The sequence below is a fragment of the Hippocampus comes genome, unplaced genomic scaffold (genome assembly GCF_001891065.2).
Source record: "Hippocampus comes isolate QL1 unplaced genomic scaffold, H_comes_QL1_v1.1 scaffold68, whole genome shotgun sequence".
NCBI lineage: Eukaryota > Metazoa > Chordata > Actinopteri > Syngnathiformes > Syngnathidae > Hippocampus > Hippocampus comes.
In genome coordinates, this window is record NW_017805625.1 from 6,540,274 (window position 1) to 6,562,090 (window position 21,817).

Below are 21,817 nucleotides of genomic sequence, written 5' to 3' on the forward strand. Positions count from 1 at the left end.
AATCAGTCTGCCATGCATGTTTTTTGGAATGTGGGAGAAAACCGGAGTACCCGGAGAAAACCCACGCAGGCCCGGGGAGAACATGCAAACTCCACACAGGGAGGCCGGAGCTGGAATTGAACCCGGTACCTCTGCACTGTGAGGTCAACACGCTAACCACTTGTATACCGGGCCGCCCGCATATGTTCTCAAAACATATAATAATGAAGGTGAGTTTCATGGTTGAATCCATTTCTCTTATATAGTGCTCATTAGGGTCCCAGCTAACTGTAAACAAGGCACGGGTTGTACCTGGACTGGTTGCCGGTCAATCGTGGAGCAGAGAAACAACCAACGACTCACAGTCACATTTACAACTATTGTCAATTCTCAGTGAACTTAGAATGCATGTTTTGGGAATGAGGGGGGGAAACCAGGGTCTCTGGAGACAACCTAAGCAAACACTGAGAATCTGCTCTGAGCTGTCCAGTGCAGTTGAAGAATTTACTGATGTATACAGTATATTGTGAAAACCAAGGAACCACTGAGCGGACGCGTGTCGCAACACAGACTAACTCTTCATGTTAAATAGAAAAACTTCCAGGTGAAATATGTAAAACTCCTGAGGACAAAAATGTAAATGCAGTATTCTCTTTCCCGCCTAGCCTCGGTGCATGAACTGATGAAGTTCTAGTTGCTGTCGATTCTTTGTCCTGAGAACGCAATAACCTGAATTAATGCGACTTTTCACAGGCAAGCACGAGGACAACAGTGCACATGCCGCAGAGGAAGGCTGGATTCAGGATTGACACTCTGACCCCCAAAACTACGAGGCCAACAATAACAGTGTTATATCGATTAGTCTATCCATCTACAACAGTGGTTCTCAATGATTTTCTGTTACGCATAGAAAACATTTTATGCCCCCTCCATGCTCCCTGCCATTCATTTATCTGAAGACACTGATCTTGTTGATGATTTAACTAATAATTAAGAACAAAAATACCCAAATGCAACACTTATTTTCTGTAAATGTACATTTTTCAAATGGTCACTTATACAACATTCCTAGGAAATCACAATGCTCCCATCATCGCTGCACTATTCTTGGAACAGGCCAGTGGGCTACTCACGTGGTCCTTGGGGGCCACCTGTGACCCCCAAGGACCCCTTTGGTGACCTCTTTACAGTGTAGACAAAAAGTGTTGCTTGGTAATGTATTACTTTAATTTATTGTACAGTGAAAAGGCCCCACTTTGTTCAGCGGATGTTTGCCAAAAATGTACAAGTTAGTGGAAGAACATCATCCCACATATGCACCCATGCTGCCTAAACGCATTTAAAGCTAAGCTATGTTTTGAATTTTTACGCACTTCCCACCGTGGCGTACCTGATTTAGAATTGTCATTGTTCTTGTTTGTTTATATCTTTTTTTCCCAACATCAAAAGGGGTTCTTTCTGTATGTTACCAATCTGCAAATGGGTCAAACGTTTCCAGTGTGAACAGGCACCCTGCAGTGGTAGCGTCCCAATGAGCGAGCCCTTTTTTTTCACCACATTCGCCTTGAATGGCCTTAATGCACAAATGCGTGATAACTAAATGTGTCAGCCTGCGGGTCTAGGGGGGGGGGGGGCAAAGGGCTCGAGATAAGCCGGGGTCTCAGTGCTCGAGATAAGCCGGTGTCTCTCGCTCCAGCCCCCCATCATCATCAGACACACGCTAGCAAGTAAGTCATGTATTATTTATCCTGGAGCTCCACGTGTGCTGCCTCACGGGGATGGTCCTCGTTCGGCTCGATGATTGGACACACCTCCATGCGCCATCGTCTCATCCAGGCGGAGGCGGGACCTTGGCAGCACACACACCCACGATTGCCCCCCCCCCCCATCCGAAAATGTACCGCGTTATCTCCGCGGGTTCGAGGAGCAGGTTGCGGGGTTATAAATAGAGCCTCCAGACCGGCGGGGGAGAGAAAATGAGCATCGGCGCGCGGCGACCGCTCCATGATCTCTGTGAGAAGGATGCTGCAGCAAGCTCTGAGAGTGTCCGGCCGGAGCGCTTTTCCCCTCCTCAAGTGGGCGGAAAAGTGGGCTGAGGGGGCAGCGGCCGGTCCGGACGGGACGACGGTGAGGAGCCTGGACGATATGCCCGGCCCGTCGGTGCTCGGCTTCGCCTGGGACTTATTCGCCCGCCGGGGACTGTCCAAGTTGCACCAGTTACAGGTAGGAGCACGTTCCACATGACTGCAACCAAAGAGAAGAGCAGCGGGGTTATTTGATTGCATTATGCAAATAGACCACATTATGTGTTAAGTGTTTTGGTTATTTCTTGAAAACGAGTGGTTATCGACTTTCATTTAAATGCAAAATCCAAATGCACTTTCTGGCTGTATCAAGGATCGTGCCTATAAAAATACTGATCCTCAGTTGTGATTCAATGAAATAATAATTGAACAAGAGTGCTGCTCTATTTTATGTGATTTGCGGAGGTTTAGAGCTGCATGATTTAATCATAAAGAGTTGTGTCTAATACGCTCTTGCTAAAAATCAAATTACCAGCTCATGCAGTTTAACAACTACTCACTGTTGGATAATCACTTACTGACAGCCAAAAATAAACCATGTTTAGGAGAGCATTTTCTTGTATCTTGCATACCACTGTGCAGGTGTGCCAATTTGCTATTGCCAAGAAGACTACATACCTACTGTATGCTCTTAAGTTTTGATCACTGGATGAACTGTGCCCCTCCTCAGTGATGTGCCAACAACTCTCATTTCCAATTAGTACACAGGAACTTTTGAGGTGAAATGCACATTCTCTAAATTCCATTTTTTATTATGTACGAACAGAACCATAACTTTAACTCGTTCAATGCCAGCCATTTTCAGATCCTCCTTTACCCTCCCACGTGAAAAAAACATAAAAAATATTAAAAATACATGCCTGGGATAAAATGTGTGAATTCTTAAACGACACAAAAATTTGCCTCAGGGAATGAAAAAGATGTTTGAAGGCTTTAGGCAGGTAATTATAATAAAAAAAAATAGACCTTTCAGAACTCTGATGTCTACATTGTGCAGTCCTGCAAAATCCCCCCCCCTCACCACCTTCACAAAAAAACTCAAAAGTATGACATTTTCTCATGAAGAATGCCTAAAACGTTTGTGTCGTTGGATAGAGCTGCTGTGGCCGCTGAACAATGACAATTCTCAGTAGCCATGGAATAATGTCAGAGAAGTCACTATCTTTAGCTGGAAAACCTCCAGATGCACACAAGCGTGCTAGTTTCATGTTTCACGTCCCAGCTGGAGGGAGTGCAGCGGTACGGCCCCATGTGGAAGGCGAGCTTCGGCCCCATCACGACGGTCCATGTGGCTCATCCGGCGCTCATTGAGCAGGTGCTGAGGCAAGAGGGCCAGCGCCCAATGCGCTCTGACCTTTCCTCCTGGAAGGACTACAGGAAGCTCAGAGGTCAACACTATGGACTGTTGACATCGTAAGTGCTCTTATAATGTCAAATTAAGGTGAATGACATTACAGAAGGCTACATGCCATCCAGTTCACCCAGGGGGAAAACAGAAGGTTGTGCCACTAAGTTGCCCCGATGACCTCCACGAGCCTTTTTCGACACAAAGCACCATAGACAACAAACAAAATACAAAAACGTCTTGCAGCAAGTGCATGAATAGGCCTAAGTTTGCCAACGCGCTTGTCATGACATAGTTGACCATGCGGAAATTTACGTAAGGCGACAATTAGTTCCGCCTCAAACCGCTCTGAATTATTGATAGGAACCAAAAATAAAACGACATGCAAATAGAAAATGCTAATGTGAGGTAGTCACACGTTCCGTTCCAACTGTAACATGGAAGTAACAATTTTCTCGTACAAATTACGGTCTCCTCCCAAATAGATCCTACCTTCAAATAGACGCCTGGTCCGGTGGTATCTGTCACTGGTCACTAGTGTTAAGTTTATCACCCATTTTAAAATTTAGTCTCAGTTTTTTCTCCAATTTCAATCGTGTTTGTTAGTTTTTTTTTTTTATTTTGGTCAAGTTTTAGTCAACAAAAACTGTCAACATTTTCGTCTAGTTTTAGTCAGGACAATCATTTGACCCTTTTATTATATTTTCATGTCCATACACATTTCATGGATTAAAATGTAGGTAAAAGTTTTCAATTAAGTGTAACAAAATCAACGTCACACACATGATATCAAAAAGCGGCTACAGTACTATCGCTACATGCTACAAGCTAGTAAGTCAGCCATGTTATTGTTGGAGCATTATACCTGTTGATTTAATGTTACATAATAAACATGCACCACCAAACTTTTTGCGTACCACAATGTCTTTGTGCCGACCTGCAGCGTGTCTCTTAAGTCGTGTTTTATCCAGTTACCTTGTGCCCACATTCTAACCCTTCGACACTGTACTAAAATCAAGCAGAATGATTGTTTTGTTTTGTTTTTTTGTCCTCTTCTATGAGACGAAAATGTGTCCATACATCACATCTCCTCTTTCTCGTGGGCCCCATGCAAAGCATGGCCATGAATCGCGCGAGAACTCTCCACCTAGGATTATTTTGCCGTGAATCAAGCGAGAACTTGGTCGTGAACTAAAATGTCCATGGATTTTAGCCCATTCTTTACTTAACTCATTCAGTACCAGCCAATTCTGGACCAAGTCTGAAAAGACGTTTAAAAACGTCTTTGGGAGTGAATGAGTGAAATACATTTTCGTCTCGTCTTCATTAGTCCACAAAAATGATTTCTTATTTAGTCCTAGTTATTGGTTCTTTTGAGAGATTTTATTCTCGTTTAGTCCAGTTTTCGTCCGGTGAAAAATGTGTGTTGACAAAAAGTTTCGTTTTCGTTAACGGAAGTAATACTACTGGCCACTATTGGGAAATACAGAATGCTCACATGAATATACACAGTTTCTGTTAATTCGGGGTGAGATCTAAGTGTGTGGGCCTTGCTAACTGAACATTCAAACCTCCTTTTTGTGTCTTCTGTACAAACTTGCATCTCATCAAGTCGTAAAGCCAACTTGAATTCAGCCACTGCAGATCCCCACACGGTAAAAATGAGATGGCGCCTTCATTATTTAGGAAACATGCTTGGTGTCTGTCACTTTCCTTTTTTTTTTTTCTCGCCTAATACAATCCCAATAGATAATTAATAATGATGTTGATTTGTGTTGTGCTCAGTGAAGGCGAGGAGTGGCAGGAGGTTCGAAGCCTCCTTGCGAAGCACATGCTGCGGCCCAAGGCGGTCGAAGCATACGACCAAACCCTGAACGGTGTGGTCAGTGACCTCATCGCCAAACTTCGCCTCCGCAGACATCCCGAAGGCCTCGTGACTGACATCGCAAGGGAGTTCTATTATTTCGGCCTCGAGGGTGAGGTTCAACAGAGTTTGGAGGACTGTTTCGTGACAAAGCTGATAGTTAGTAGAAACACGTGCGCATGGTAAAGCCTTACATGACCCATTTTCTTTTTCACTTCTTCACTGATGTAGCGTCATCATGTTATAGATAACTGAAGTATAATACAGTAACCCCACCCCATGGTGGATTCCAGGTTCACACTCCTACTATTTTGCAGGGGGGGCGGGGGGTGTACAGGTAATAACTTTTTTTTTTTTTTTGGTGTTACGCATAGAAAAGGAGCAGTGTAGAAGAAAAATAGAGCAATGTAGACTACGAAAGTGTGCCCTTAAGATGTCTTCGCTCAGGGCCTGTCTCCACGGGAATGGAGGCCAGATTTGAAGGCTGGGTTTGAAGGTCGTGTGAATTTCGACACCGGCGCGTGGTCGAAGCACACCAGAAGTTACGTCATGAGGCAGACAAATTTTGCCTTTGGAGGATGCAGCCTACAAATTTGGAGACAGCTTGTATTTCACTACAGTTATGTCCTCCATTGTAATCCTGCTTTTTAGGCCTACAGACAGTGACAGCTATAGGTTCACTTAATAATGTATATCTTTGGGCATGATCGTTGATTTATATTGCGTGATGATGAATTAAGTTTGTTGCAAGATTTTTTTTTTTTAATGTGAACCCAGAAAGTTGAGCGGCACGATGGATGACTGGTTAGCACGTCCCCCCTCACAGAGCTGCAGGGTTCGATTCTGGCTCTGGCCTTCCTGTGTGCAGTTTGCATGTTCTCCCCGTGCCTGCGGCGGTTAATGGAGCACTCTAAATTGTGAGCGCGAATGGTTGTTCGTCTATGGGTGCCCTGCAATTGACTGGCAACCAGTTCAGGGTGTACCCCGCCTACTGTCCGAAGACAGCTGGGATCGGCTCCAGTACGCCCGCGACCCTCGTGAGGATATGCGGATTAGCAAATGGATGGTACATCGTTTCACTCTTTGTTAAAATTAACTGTTTGTCAAATTAGTTGTGTTTGTATGATTCTAAAAGTCTTTTTTTTGTAATTCAGTGTGGTGAATGCCATTAAAAAAACATGCCTATAGAGTCCATTTCACTGATTGCGAAGGTGGTCTGGAATGTAACCTCTCGCGATGGAGTGGAGATTACTGTTTATCTTGTCACATGAGCTCTTAAAAAATCCTAACGACTCAAAAGTAAATCTCTCACGCAATACTTTTTGGACCACGAGATGATTAATGACAAGTGTTTCATCACATTTGAGTGGCCATCAAACCATTCATCACCTGCTGTCTGCTCTGTGCCAATGTAGTTTTGTATCAGTGACAGGTCTTGACTTGAGGTTTCTTTTTCTTTTCTTTTTTTTTTTTTTGACAGGAATCTCCTCCGTGTTGTTTGAGTCCAGAATCGGCTGCCTGGAGCCAGTGGTTCCAAAAGAAACAGAGCTCTTCATCGAGTCCATCAACACTATGTTTGTAAAGACGCTTCTTACCATGGTCATGCCAAAATGGTTACATTGGCTATTCCCCAAACCCTGGGACATCTTCTGTCAGTGCTGGGACAACATGTTTGAATTTGGTAGGTTCCTTTGGGGTTTTGAGATTACGCAACTGCCGAGGGACGAAATGATGTTAAATCATCAAATCATGTTATCAAAAAAGGATGAATCAGCATTTATGGTATGTTGTGTGAAGCTCGAGATGAAGTTTCGAAACATCGTTAAAGAAAATCAACGTTTCCACTTTGTGTAATTATTTCTCTTGCGTGCTCCTCAGCTCCCATTTGGCTATTGCTGTTTTCCACCGAGAGCTGGGTTGTTATCTACCCTTGCTCCGACACATGCATGCCCATCTGAGGAATCCAAACATGAACATCGAACATGTTTAAAATAATCACGCTCATCCAAAGAAGATCAGCGAGCCAGAGATTATAGTCTTCAAACTGCACGCACTACAAAATATGGGAATGTAAAGGATAGATTATGATTCATGATGTCATCTTTTTCTCCTTAAATTAAGAATTACAATTTCAATTCTGTTTATCAGTAAATAAACTACAATTTCACTCATTGGCTGTACAGCAAACGTAATTCTTGAAAGGCGAGAGTGGTTCATAACCATCGCCACCACGTTGGTTTTTTTTTTACACTTGCTCAAAAATAATGAGATCCAAAACAGGAGCTGTGCAGAAAATGGGCCTTTTACAAAAATAATTACTTTCAGTTTTAACTGACGTCAAAGAGGTACTCGTTCAGACGCAGTTTGAAATGTTGCTCTTCTCAGGCTGCCAAAAAGGGAAGCCAAAAATAACCTACACAAGTGACCTTACATTGCACTGCAGTTCTACATCACTGCGAACAATTTTGTTTAAAGTTAAATGAAAATTTCTCTGACAGTCTCAGTCAAAACTGAATATCACCTATCTCATTAATTACCAACTATTTTACTGCGATACATTAGTGTGCTGTGAGAGATCGCGACATGTGCCGCGGAAATGTTGGGAAGCAGCGTTGTATCGTATCTCATTTCAATCAATCAGGTGTCCTCATAGTGTTCCAAATCGTTCACATGCTGCGCCTTTGTGCTACTTTTCCAGCTAAAGGTCACATTGACCAGCGCCTGAGGGAAGCAGCGAAAAAAAGTAATTGCGAAAAAGTGAAGGGCCACTACCTTGCCTACTTCCTGGCCCAGACAGATTTGCCCATGAAGACTGTTTACAGCAATATCACAGAGCTGCTGCTTGCAGGCGTCGACACCGTAAGTATTTGGAACCTGGGTCTTCGGAAGGGACTGTGTAATACCATCACTATCGCGTTGTGATTATAGAAACCATCAATGATGTCTGATATTGGAAGGTACTAATGTGAAAAAAGAACCATGTTTGATAACATAGTTTTTCAGAATGATATCATTATGAGCGTACAACTCTTGAGTACTCACTGATACTGATACCAAGTAACCGATACCACTAGTACTTTTGATACATAAGATTTCTCTTAAACCAGTGATCAATTTAAACAAAGACCTGATTGATTTCTGGCAAAAGGCAGAACGGTCGTTCTGCAATAAAGAAATGAACTCCTAAATCAAGCGCAAACAACTAACTCTGAATTTAGGATTAATTGTAACGAACGTACACCAGTGTGAAATGAAGCTGACAGCTCCCTGAGTTTTAGTCAAAAATAAATTGAAGTGCAAAATAAGATGATGCTATGAAGTGTCATGCTATAAAGTGTCGATGTAAGCATTTCATAACAGCCAATATTGATGACGATACATTTTTTTCACATGTTCAAAATAAGGAATATATTAAATGGATTAAGAATAAAATATCATAGAAAACAACCATCCAAAGAGAAAATACCATTCATGTTACAAAATATACGTACGTACAAGTACAAAACAGCAGTCAACCTGTCCAGAACTCTGAAGAATACACACGGGCCAGCAAAAGCTCTGAGTTGGCTGAACTGCATTCACCAAGAAAAATTGACCTTATTAATCCACTGAGTAATATCAATAATTTATTGTTCTCAGTCAATGATAGCAGCCAAATCTGCAAAATAAGTATATGAATGAAATACCATCATGGAGAAAGTCAATATACCACCCAAATTGAGTTAGCAACACAATAATAAAGCACTCTGAGCAAGAATATGAACATTATTAACATACAACTGACTACAAAAATTGCAACTTAATGAGCATAGGAGAGGATTTACAGGGATACGGTTAATTTTTAAAAATGTTCAGTCAGCCATGCATACTACTGACGTTATGCCATAAACGGCCACAAGGGGGCGCCTTGGTTTTAGTGACTGGTATCGACATCAAAATAAGGCCGAGAGAGGACCGTCGGCGTGGAACGCAGATGTGTATTTGGAACCGAGACTGAGTGCTTGGAATTGAAGCGGATTTACATGGGACAGGAGAAGTGAACCCCGAACCAATCTCTTTTTTCGTCAATGGACGCTGCAGCTTCTTGGTTACTTTCAAACTTAGCTTGTAGCAAATGTGTGTCAGCTGCGGTAGCTTCCAGCAACTCCTCGCGACGCTCGTCGGGATAAGCGATGTTGAAAATGGATGTATTGTACTGTATTTTTGTGTTATTTTCAGATATCCGGCACAATGTCCTGGTCGCTGTACGAGCTGTCGCGTCACCCTGCGGTGCAAGCATCACTACGCGATGAAGTTCTGAGCGTCCTGGAAGGCAGGAAGGTGCCTCAGGCAGCAGATGTAGCACGCATGCCTCTTATGAAGGCTGTAGTCAAAGAAGTGCTCAGGTACGATTGCTCCAAAAAAAAAAAGCCATGTTGGAATGGGCAACTTTGATCATGCTCAAAACTGGGGACTTTTTACAGGTTGTATCCAGTGATTCCTGCGAATGCTCGAGTCATCACTGAGAGAGACATCCAGGTTGGAGGCTACCTCATTCCTAAAAATGTGAGGAGTTTTTAAAGGAGTCTGATCAAATTCAGCCGAATCATCATCACCATCAAACTTTTTTAACGCTAGAATCACACCTTCCAGACCCTGATTACACTGTGCCACTTTGCAACATCACGCGATCCGACCGTGTTTCCAAATCCAAACGAGTTCCTGCCGCGCAGATGGTTGACAAAGGACCAGAGTCATCACCCATACGCCTCTGTGCCTTTCGGGGTGGGAAAACGCAGCTGCATAGGCCGACGCATTGCGGAGCTGGAACTCTACCTTGCTATCGCCAGGGTGAGAACACGCTTATTTTTGTTCCTTCAACATCCATCTGGATTGATGAGTTTGGAATGGTGTCAAACTAAACTGTACCATAATGAGGGATGCTTTAAACTATTTTGTAAATGGACTGTCACTTATATCGCGCTTTTCTACCTTTGGTACTCGCTTTACACTGTCTTCCTCATTTACCCACTGATCACGCAGCTGTATTGACCCTCTCATAAAACTGAATAACATTTCATCATTTTCAGCATTTTTTTAAAAGGTAGCAATGCCTTGATTTGACTGACTTTTTAACCCACCATGCCCCCAAAATAAATATACTGTATATATTGGAAAAAAAAAGAGCTAAATCTCCAATCAGCATTTTCCACCAAAAATGAGGGCTGGCTCTCCATCCAAAATTTAAAAGTCCCGAAAGATTAAATTTTATGTAATTGATCCACAATTTATTTTTTAATCATTGTATCATTTTCTAGAATATATATATATATATATATATATATTTTTTTTTTTTCATTTTCCATTCATCTCATTCAATTTACTTATTTATTTATTATCTCCAGTGGCAGTTTCTGGTATATGCAATATGTGCGGCTGCACTGGATGGCACTTCGAAGGGTGCTGGGGGGTGGGGGGGCAGTCAGTGCGCCTTAAAATGCTGCATGAAATAATTTTTTTATTGCCATCATGATGTCAATCATGATCGTTTGTAAGGGGAAATTGCACCCCCCTGTGGAGTCACTCTCTGTTGAAAAGCTAGAAGGAATAGTGTGTGTGTGTGTGTGTGTGTGTGTGTGTGTGCGCGTGTGCGCGTGTGCCTGTGCGTGTGCGTCGTGTGGTTTTCATGTATGCTAATCAGTCTCTGTTCTGTGTTTCTGGTCTCAATAGATCCTGATAGAGTTTGACGTGCGGCCAGACCCGAAAGGGGTTTCTGTGAAACCCATGACACGGACGCTGCTCGTTCCTGAAAATGTCATTAACCTGCAGTTTGTTGAACGATGACTCACTCCTCTGAGCGGGCTGAGTTACGTCAAAGTGACCACAGCTCTCAAGAGCACAAAGCACGTGGGCAGGCGGGGACCTTTTCAGAATCATGTCAGAAAGGCTAAAAGGCCCACAAGACACCTCTGGAGTTGAGTACAGCGGCCCAGGCACTCCATGGGAGTTTAGCTTGCCTTTAGGTTGTGATAATGCATATTTGCACAAAGTCAGAGCTCCCATGAATGTCGTTCAATAGATTCTCCTTAGACCACGTTTCTTTTCTTTTTTTTTTTAATAACTCAACCTGTTAATCCCTCGGAGCTGACTTTTGTTTTTGATCAAATGAAACAGGAGTGATTAAGAACTGAGTCCATTCATGATATGACCACTCTTACCAAGCACGTAGCGCTAGTCGACTTTCAAAAATAATTTCTAAAACGATTTCTCACAGGGAATCAGGGCCATCAGTGAATTCCAGGCTCATAATGTCATTATCATGCAAGCTTTATGAACTGTACAGGTAGTGTTTTTAAGTACAATTTTCTTATTCTTAAATCACGTGCATAAATGTTAAAAAAAAAAAAAGTTGACTTCTGTCAAATAAAACTGAATACAGCAAAAAATACTGACCTGTGAAAAAATAGAGGGCACACAAGTTGTGTGCAGAGCGATACTGTTACCTAGTGGTGTTTTATACTGTCCTGTTTGAATTAGTAGTCATAAAATGTTATTTACATAAGGATCTGCTAAGTATAATTAATTTGTGTTGGTATTTGATATGTTATTATTTGTGCTGCTTAGTTGAGCAGCCAGGTGATTTTAAGTTTTTGAGGAAATTCCATTTACAGTTATGTGGCTATCACCACTTTTTTTTTTTGCCATCACAGTTCATCTGTGCCAACATCACACACACACACACACACACACACACACACACACAAAAAAAAAAACCACGTGCAAAAATGATAAGCAACTGTTTTGTTCAATGTCACATGTGACGATTGAACTCCAGGTTGTGTTTGACTTTTGAGATTGTCTTGATTAAACCCCAAATTGTGTGACTATTGGGGGCATTCCACTTTGGACCTTCCGCTGTACATGTTTTGTGAAATCACAAGGAGCATGACAAAAAGTTATTCAGGCTTAGTCAAAATGATGACTGGACACTAGCAATATTGATGTGTTTATGAAAAACATTGTCGTAATGCGGTCATGTTGAAAAAAAAAAAAGATTGGGGATGGGGTTCTTTTGAAAAATCTGCAACCTACTGGCAGCTGTTAGAAAAGGTCTCTGCATAAACAATCATGGTGCAAAGATTTTGAATTCACTTTGTATATCTGACTGTACTGTTAAGGCAATTCTTACTTTCTTTTTTTTTTTACACTTTGGAAACGGAGCAACATTAGTGTCTGAATTCTGTATTTATTGTAATTTAACATGGAACTTTGAAACTACATGACAATAAATCCCAGGTACATGACCACTGATCTGTGTGTGTGCGTGTGTGTTAATTTTTGCCAATGTATTGCCCAAATATATATCATCAACCCTACTATTTCGGTCGAACCTAAATGATTCGACGTTCTTAGAACTGGCAAGCCAGTAGCTAAACTTTGGCACATAGACAGACATTTCTCAGAAATCTGGTGTTGGATGTCAAAGTTCTTGCATCTGGACTGCACTCATTATGTTTGCTTTTGCAACAGACAATGCGTCAAAATGAAAATGATATATGGCTACTGTAAATATACGGTCTCAACCTGCTAGTATATGACGGCATGTATTGTATTTATTGACCCATCTCGGACACCATTTTATTTTATCTTTGTTTTATTGTTGTTATTGTCGTTTGAGTAACAGGACTGAGTTTTTAGCATAGAATTAGCAAAGTTTTGTATTTTTGTAATTTAAAATAATTTTGGATAGAAGACTGTACTCATTCATCCACCATTCATGGTTGAAATATTATCGAATATCGAGAGAAATAAATGAGTGAACTTACTTTTGGCTTTTCCATTGGCCTGGAGTGGATTATTTGCAGTCAAATTATTCATAGATGATTTTTTTTTTTAAAGTTAAAACGTCACTTCCAATTTTTTCTTTGTGGTTGTTTTCACCAGTTTTTTAATCGTATTTTATTATTTTTTTCATATTTTTATATAATTCATATTGAAAATACAACAACAAATATTAATATAAAACAAAACACAGTCAATGTTATTTCACATTTTTATTGTAATTTTGCAGAAGTAATGTCGTTGTGGGTTACATTGTAATAAAACCAATTTCTTTTGAACTGTACCACGCTGCTGTCCGTCCAGTCCACAGGGTGTCGCTATTGCGCCGTGAACATTTTAACCGACCTCCCCGTTTCCGCACAAGAAGAAGAAGAAAATATGACTACAACGAGCTTAATGCTAACTGATTTTTGTCCCGATGACGCTATGTAGTTCAGTCAAGAAACCACTTACACTGCTTTGATGAACTACGTATCGATATACAATACACACGCAGTCAAATACTGGATCTAATATCACAATAAACCAACGAAGGAACGGTGAGTCACGAGAACGTGCACCTCGCTAGTATTAGCTTGCTAATCAATAGAGGCTAACTTTAGCTCACATTGGAGCAATTACAGTATTTAGCTCAACAAATACTGGCCTGGAAAACACACCCAACCCGTTATTGAAATGAAATCAAGCAAGTACGATTCACATTAATGTTGTTTTGCATTGATCGTCAGAGCAGATATGACGGAGTCGAGCGGGTTTTGTTCGTTGGGTCGGCCCTGTGGCTAACGCTCACATGTAAACAAAAATACGAGCTGCAAAGGAAAGTGGCATCGCCTGCATTAGTTTGTCCAAAAGGGCGACATGTTTTTCCGTTATTATTTTTTTTAGCCGCGCACATCTTAAGTATTTTGGAAAAGTTGTTGACATTTGTAGACAAGTTTTAGGTTCACTCATTATTAAGGAAACATCTTCGGAAAAACATGTTGTTTTGGGAGCTGTCCATTTATGTTTTTTTAATACAAACCTTGTTGCAAACAACAATATACAGGAACACTATAAAATAGAACAGTCCACATAAAGCATATAAATTAAAGAAATCGGGGAGAAACGTCTTGAGGTTTTTTCCTTAATATAAACTGCAGTATTTACAGTTTTCTGTTCCGAAAGGTTTTGGGGTTCATAGAACTTATGTCGTACCCTAGCAAACTATTTGATCCAAATTAGACATCAGAACATTTCTAAAGTGTATTTTCATTGAGGGTTCAAATTTGAAATGGATAAAATGATGCAAGTGAGTCCAAAAAAAATCCAAGCATAAACACAATCCCAAAACAGATGGAATATTGTTTCCGCTCCATTTGAATAGTAGGATCACAGTGAGATGATGTTAATTCCATATTGCTGAAGTTTCATCTTGACAGTGTTTTCTATTTACATCTATCGTACATTTCAGCTGAATTTCTGAAAGAAGCCGCTTGCACAATGCTAATTAATGTACTTCAGTGATATCAAGCATCTCATTGTCCACATTTGGAAACAGCCTAAATCCAAACTTAATATATTGTATTCGTTGTGGTTTTTGGGATTTTTTTTCACTGTCGTGACATACAATGCATCCACGTTTTGCTGTCTCCTGTATCACTTGAATCTAGCAGTGTTAATAAATGCTTATCATAGTCCATCCCATAGTTTGTTAAAATATCTACTTTATTTCTGCATGTGAAGTGATCGTTCGCTGGGAAGGCAAACACATGTCGTGTACTTCTGACTTTTGTTCTGTTTGAGCAGATGCAAGCGGTTGAGCCTGGTGTGCCAATGGCGGTAGCAAGTTCACACAGCCGCTCAGAAGACGAAGAGTCGCTTGTCATAAAAGATGTAAAAAGGACGGCGACGCAAGCATTTGGCAGTGGCGTTCCCAAACGCAGAAGTTCCTCCAGGTTACTTTCAATCTATTGTTGTGTTCTGGCTCGATCCTCATATTCCGTTCGGAATAAGTAAAGATGTAGATGTGTTGCATCTTGAGCCTCGTGATAGTCTAGTGTACTGAATCTACAGTGTCAATGTTGTCCAACGACACCCGCAGATCAATAAAGAGGAAGAAGTTTGACGATGAACTGGTGGAAAGCAGCCTCGTCAAATCAACGAGTCGCGTTAAAGGTCCTCCTCTCATGGAGCCTTTACGCTGCTCGGGTAGTGAGCCTTCTTCCAGCGAGAAAAAGAAGGTAACGAGAAATAGCGGGAGTGGAAAAACAGATGTGAAACTTTGATTTTAATTCTAATCTTTGTTTTGTTTTTGTTTTTTTACCTCATCATGTCTTTTCAGGTGGCAAAATCGGGACCGTCTTTGACGCCGCCTCTCACAATGCTAATGCATCCTACGTCGATCACCAAAAGAGTGAAGAAAAGTAAACAACCGCTCCACATGACTAAAGACTTGGGTCGCTGGAAGCCGACAGATGACCTGCTGCTTATTAATGCCGTGCTGCAGGTGAGTTTCAAACTTTAATCTAGTTCGTTTTTATTTAACATTTACACGCAGCACATTATAACAAATCATTATTACAATGATTGTATTTTTCATTTTATCGAAGTGCAGATTGAACGTTCAACAGTTATGATGATACTGTTTGCCGAGCAAATAGGGAGGCTAAATTCGATCTCATTAGTCCCAAAAATGAAAGTCAATTAAATTAAAATAGATTGTGTAGATGTAATGAAGTCTCAATCTCCTGGATGTGAATATATGGTTATAATTCTGCAGACAACAGACCTCACATCTGTCCATTTGGGCGTCAAGTTCAGCTGTCGCTTCACTCTGAGAGAAATTAAAGAGCGGTGGTACTCACTGCTGTACGATCCCGTCATCTCAAAGTAAGACGTCGGGCGGGCGGGCAGGCAGCGTATTCTCCTTCAGCTGTGCTGACATATTCCGCCCTTGGCTTTCCTCTTCCTCCCCCCGCGGTCGTGGCTGTTAAGACTTGCTTGGCAGGCGATGCGGCAGCTTCATCCCGAAGCCGTAGCGGCAATACAAAGTAAAGCTCTTTTCAGCCAGGCTGAGGAAGTACTACTGGCCAAGATTGGCTCGGTCAGTGAACGCCATTCTCTTATCATTGCCTCACTATTGTCATATTACAATTGCATTAGCTGCGTGTTTCTTTGTCTTGTCATCACACAGACGAGTCAGCCCAAATTAGACACATTCCAGGATCTTCTGAGTAAACACCCGAGTGTTTTTCACCAGTCACGAACCCCCAAAAGTCTGCTGCTCCACTGGCAGCTTCTGAAGCAGTACTACCTACTGGATGACCAGAGTGGTGAGTCGGCCCAAACATCCAAACCAAATATTGTCTCCTCGCTGTCGTCACACAAACAAGTAAACTTAATAGACTTTACTGAACAGATTTGACTACATATTGACTTCTGATATTGTTAAGATATCATTTGTCTTTTCGATTTTCTTGATTGATTGATTGTGGACAGGATCCACTCAATTCCATTCACTGCATTTGTCATCATTTGAAATGATTCAACTCCCTCGGTGTCAATCCAGTTGACATAGCAATTGTTTTTTTTTTTGCAAACTGAACTTTAATAACAAAAACAAACAAGATACATTGTGCTGTAAATATTTGCATACATATTTGTTGTGAAGTGGTCCAGAGGTTAGCGCGTCGACCTCACAGTGCAGAGGTTCCAGGTTCGATTCCGGCTCCTGCCTGCCTGTGTGGGGTTGGCATGTACACCTCCGTCCCACGGGTTTTCTCCGGGTACTCCGGTTTCCTCCCACATTCCAAAAAACATGCATGGCAGGCTGATTGAACACTCTACGTTGTCCCAAGGTGTGAGTGTGAGCGTGGATGGTTGTTCGTCTGTGTGTGCCCTGCGATTGGCTGGCAACCGGTTCAGGGTGTCCCCCGCCTACTGCCCGAAGTTAGCTGGGACAGGTTCCAGCATGCCTCGCGACCCTCGTGAAGATAAAGCGGATCAGAAAATGGATAAATGGATATTTGTTGTGTGGTGAATAAGTGTGTTGTGTTGCAGTCCAGCCGCTCCCAAAGGGGGACCAAGTCCTGAACTTCTCTGACGCCGAGCAGATTGTTGATGATGTCAAGTTAAAGTAAGGCATGCTTCAATTTTGATTTCTGTGTTCATTTTGTGACTTGTGACAAAATTGGAATTTGAAAACAAATGAGCATTTTTCTATAGTTATTCGGGCCGAAGCAAAAGGCCTCTTGAAATCCCTTTTTAGAATTGTTCTTCCCAAAAATCACTCGCTTTCTTTGGGGGGGTCATTATGCCCCAAAACGCTCCGATTATTGCAAGGCCGTGTGTCCTGGTGAAAATGGATGCTTTTTACACCTCTAATCCATTTGTCAACTTGTCTTCACATCCAGGGAGAGTAGAGATGAAGTATTGGAACACGGTAGGAGCAGTCAAAGTTTGATTTTGCATCATTACGGTCATTGGCCGGCTTGAAAGAATGAAAAAAAATCTGCTTTCCTTTTCCAGAACTGATGATATCTGATCGCCACCAAAAAAGGGAAATCAGGCAGTTGGAGCAAGAGTTGCCCCGCTGGCAGGTCCTTGTGGACAGTATCACAGGTAGAACGTTGGGCCTTTCATTAAATGACATGTCGATGAATCGATTTTATGGATTCATTTGAATTTAAAACAAGTTTGTCAGGATGATTTGCATATTTAAAAAGCGCATGCAGACATGCACTTTTTACCCAAACCACATGACTGTGAACTCAAAGGAGCTAGTTCAGAAAAGCACCGTGTTGCTAAATTCTGACTGTGCTAGCAGCTTTTTATTTTTAATTTAAAAAAAAAAAAAAAAAAGAACAAGTGGCTTTTAATTTCTGGTAAGAAGCAGAGAACAGAAATTGATGAAATTTCATTTTGGAAGGAAGGAGAAAAATAGCAGAAATCATTTTTTTGTTTTGTTTTTTAATTTAATTTCACCCAAAATATTGAGTGCTTTTTTTTTTGTTTGTTTTTTTTAAACTTACATTTACATTTTAATTTTATTTTTATTTTTTTTTACATTGTACTGCACCAAACTGCAACTGGGTGTGACAGGGATGAGCATGCCTGACTTTGACAACCAGACGCTGGCCGCTCTCAGAGGACGGATGGTACGCTACCTCATGAGATCCCGAGAGGTAGGTCAAACACACTGTGACTAGTGTACCCTTAAGAGCTCATCAAGGTGCGCTCAAGTACCGTATGTTTCTTAGATTCTCTTCATTTCTCCTCCCTCAGATTACGCTGGGCCGTGCAACCAAAGATAAACAGATTGATGTGGATCTGTCATTAGAGGGGCCCGCCTGGAAAATATCAAGAAAGCAAGGTGATTGAACATGATAAGGAGGTGGAAATCCCAACGCGTGAGGGGGGAATGACAGTTGATGTTTGCAGGAATTATTAAACTGAAGAATAACGGGGATTTCTTCATCGCCAATGAGGGCAGACGACCCATCTACATCGATGGCAGACCGGTCCTGTCCGGTAACAAGTGGAAACTAAACAACAACTCAGTGGTGGAGGTGCGTGTCGAGGTTATCAGACAAGTTATACAGTATGCGACGTATGGCGTGAACATACCGCATCTCTTTCTATAGATCGCGGGACTTCGCTTCGTGTTTCTAATCAACCTGGAACTCATCTCCCTCATCAAAGCCGAGGCAGCCAAGATGACACAACAGTGAACGCGCAACTCCGTACTGTTTATATGTAGAAGTGCTTCTGACTTGGATTTCACAAGTCTGGTCTATGGATCTTTTCCGTGTTGTGCTGTATAGACACTGTCATGTTGGGAGCCCTTTTTCCAGTTTCTGGGTTATTTTATTTAAATTGTGTATTGAATCTTTTCCACGTCAATAAACTGGCATACACACACACACACACACACAAGTTAAATTTTCTGTCGTCTTTGTCACACTTTGCACGTCACTCAGAAACTGACACATTCATATCGTGATATGAATGTGTCAGTTTGTCACGGTAAATGAAGAACCAAATGAGGTATCTTGGAATTAAAACAGCAAGAACTGCAAAATTTAAAGCTATATATGGAGAAACTTACAATCCAAGAATAACATTGTCGATGCATAATATAAACCAAAAGGGGAACAAAAGGTGGAAGCGCAGCTCAACCAAAATTAAATAAGGGAAATTAACGCATCGTTTTTTAATTTTTTTTTACGTTATCATCTAAAAATAAAAAGAGGAATGCATTTTGTCATTTAAAAGAGGTTTTTACGTGGGCAGTATCTAAGAATTAAAAAAAAACCCACCGATTGAATGGTAATGTCCCTTTTTATTTCAGAAGTTCTACTGTTGGGAAATTTATGCAAACACTCGAGTGGCATGTTCTTCAATATATTAAAATATTAAAAATGTATTTAAATGACCACAAACTGCCATTTTTTAACTGTTGATGATCATGGTCGTCGTTTGAGGCGGTGTGGAAGTGTCGAAATCATATTTCGAGGTGTAAGTACATTTATTTCATATTTCTAAAGAAAACGGTGATCCTATATAAACCTTGACGTGTTAGGTAAAAAAGTAGACCAATTTTGGATTTCGCAGCCAAAATGAGTTAAAAACGTTGTCAGACCTAACCCTACAAAATTTGTGTTCCTCAGTGTTATCAAAGATTGGTATGCTCCCTCTAGTGGTGTACAAAAATATTACTATCTGAATACAGTTCAGCGATTTAACTTTTAAATCCAATGCATTTGCATTTAAACTTCAAATATTCGCGTATTAAAATAAATTAGGTACAATGTTTATTTAACGTGTATATGAAGTATATTTAAATGCATCATTAAGTGCAGTTTTTGTTTTGTGGTACTTTTCCCATATTTAAGCAGAGTGATAATGGTTAAACTGTGCATGATGATTTTTACTCTGGTTTACAATTATATCAGACGTACTTTTTGAAATTACTCGTCTGGTGAATCCTTGGAATTACATTGCTACAGTGATTTAAAGGGACACTAAAGTGGGTTGAACAAAATGATGTCAGCACGAAAATTGACCCCCTTAAAAGAGGGTGGTTTAAAAGTCGTTGTTTTTTCATTGATTTTTCCAAAACAGATTGATTTTCCTGATTTAAAAAAAAATACATAGCTAAATTGAGCTTGTTCGTGAAAAATGGCCATCCTGGCCGGATGACGACTTTAATGTTGATCAGAATATTTTGGATCACATGATCAAATGTACACGAAATCAAAAATTAGTTTTGAATCATTTCGCTATGAGTGGTATTTATGCTCCGTTTTACAACACTACGCGACATTTGTGATCTTGAACGTCTCTCGCCCGGTTGCAACTTTATCTGCTGCTGCTGCTGGGATCACATCACGTGTGTTGGGAATTTTTTTTTGCGTGGCAGTGGCATAGCAGTAAAACTCAAGCGGGCGTCTGACAGCGCATCAGTAAGTTTATGTTTTTTTACCCACAATGCACCCTTAAAACATCATACCAATTCTTCTTTGTGGACAAATATTCACGGTTGGGTGTTTTCATGCGCCCTGGTCATCAGTTGCGAAGCTTGCTAACTGTTAGCAACGGTAGCCGTGAGGAGAACGTGCACATCTTGTTCTATACAAACAACCCGTTGACAAACTCCAGAACCCAATACACAGTCCGTCATTATAGTGTCAGCATTTGTAGTTTATTTACTAACATATGAGTAGATATCTTATTGAGGAGGTTATTTGTTCAAAGAGTTTGTTTGTTTGTTTAGTGAACATATAAATAGCAGAAATGTGGCAGGAACTAAAGGGGAAGTAAAAAAAAAACTTAAAAGGAAAAGAAAAACAAATAGTAGTATAATAATAGATCATTCATTTAGTACATAATGTGTCAAACTCAAGGCCCGGGGGCCAGATCTGGCCCGCCACATCATTTTATGTGGCCCGGGAGGCAATGTCCCCTCTGTCACGTGCAGCTTTTAATTTTGGAAGAAGTTCTTTTCTTTTTTGACACAAGGCATCTGTAAAGTCCTCATTTACATCGGTGTTGGAGCCTTTTAAGTATTCTGCAGGATCCTTGTTCTGTCCTTTTCATTGTTTCAAATGCCACCACAACTGGCCTAGGAGTCTCCCGAGTTCGGTCCTCCCTGTCCGGTGAGCTCTCTCCATCTTGTTGAAGAATTCACCTCATGTGACGTTCAAGTTAAAATAAAAACTGTAGGAAATACCAATATTATTAACTACTTCCTAATTTGTGTTAATAAATGACACGACCGCGACTAAATGAGATCTGAGTCATGTTTATTGGAGGCCGCCATTGCACTTGATTGTCACTTATCTTTCACTTTAGTGCCCCAATCAGGTTTGATTGTTCTTTCAAGTTGTTTTAGCTGCCCGTGTGTTATTTCCTTCGCATGAGTCTTCCCAGAAATCTTGATATTAAATAAAAAGTGTGTGTGTGTGTGTGTGTGTGTGTGTGTGTGTGTGTGTGTGTGTGTGTGTGTGGAGTGTAGGTGTGGACACACTAAATAATTTCCCCCTCTTAATTACTGGACAGTGATCCCTCGCTATTTTGCGATTCGATTATCGCGGATTCGGTGCATCGCGGATTTTTTCAAACATATTCATTAAAAAAAATTATATATTTTTTTATATACATGGAGTACAGTACTGTATATGTTGCTCTATGTGACTCACTGTTGTTTTGCACCTTCTCACGGACTGTTTGCGGACTTGTTGCAGA

At 41.0% G+C, this 21,817-nt stretch overlaps 3 protein-coding genes across 4 annotated transcripts in view; all 3 read left to right on the plus strand.

Annotated features, from left to right (window-relative positions):
* Positions 1-1,728: 1,728 nt before the first annotated feature.
* Positions 1,729-11,988, plus strand: cyp27b1 (cytochrome P450, family 27, subfamily B, polypeptide 1). 2 transcript variants are annotated; one of them, XM_019880440.1, is made up of 9 exons: positions 1,729-2,202; positions 3,286-3,476; positions 5,194-5,384; positions 6,753-6,953; positions 7,971-8,131; positions 9,491-9,657; positions 9,736-9,790; positions 9,905-10,102; positions 10,982-11,988. In XM_019880440.1, the coding sequence occupies exons 1-9, from the start codon at positions 1,984-1,986 to the stop codon at positions 11,093-11,095; spliced, it is 1,497 nt and encodes a 498-aa protein (XP_019735999.1). In that variant the 5' UTR covers positions 1,729-1,983; the 3' UTR covers positions 11,096-11,988. The 2 variants fall into 2 exon arrangements, with proteins under 2 accessions (XP_019735999.1, XP_019735998.1); XM_019880439.1 differs by having other exon boundaries at positions 1,732-2,202; positions 9,736-9,817.
* Positions 11,989-13,436: 1,448 nt separating this feature from the next.
* Positions 13,437-18,993, plus strand: mcrs1 (microspherule protein 1). Its single transcript, XM_019881417.1, has 14 exons — positions 13,437-13,632; positions 14,879-15,027; positions 15,174-15,312; positions 15,414-15,578; positions 15,852-15,961; positions 16,067-16,175; positions 16,266-16,404; positions 17,132-17,207; positions 17,485-17,513; positions 17,600-17,692; positions 18,173-18,255; positions 18,356-18,443; positions 18,512-18,639; positions 18,715-18,993. Exons 2-14 carry the CDS (start codon positions 14,879-14,881, stop codon positions 18,799-18,801), a joined length of 1,395 nt encoding a protein of 464 aa, XP_019736976.1. The 5' UTR covers positions 13,437-13,632; the 3' UTR covers positions 18,802-18,993.
* Positions 18,994-20,352: 1,359 nt separating this feature from the next.
* Positions 20,353-21,817, plus strand: part of suox (sulfite oxidase) — a 6,414-nt gene continuing 4,949 nt past the window's right edge. Inside the window, exon 1 of the mRNA XM_019881344.1 lies at positions 20,353-20,535. Within this exon, the coding sequence (XP_019736903.1) occupies positions 20,368-20,535 (168 nt within the window). The 5' untranslated portion in view covers positions 20,353-20,367. The remainder of the gene's footprint in view (positions 20,536-21,817) is intronic.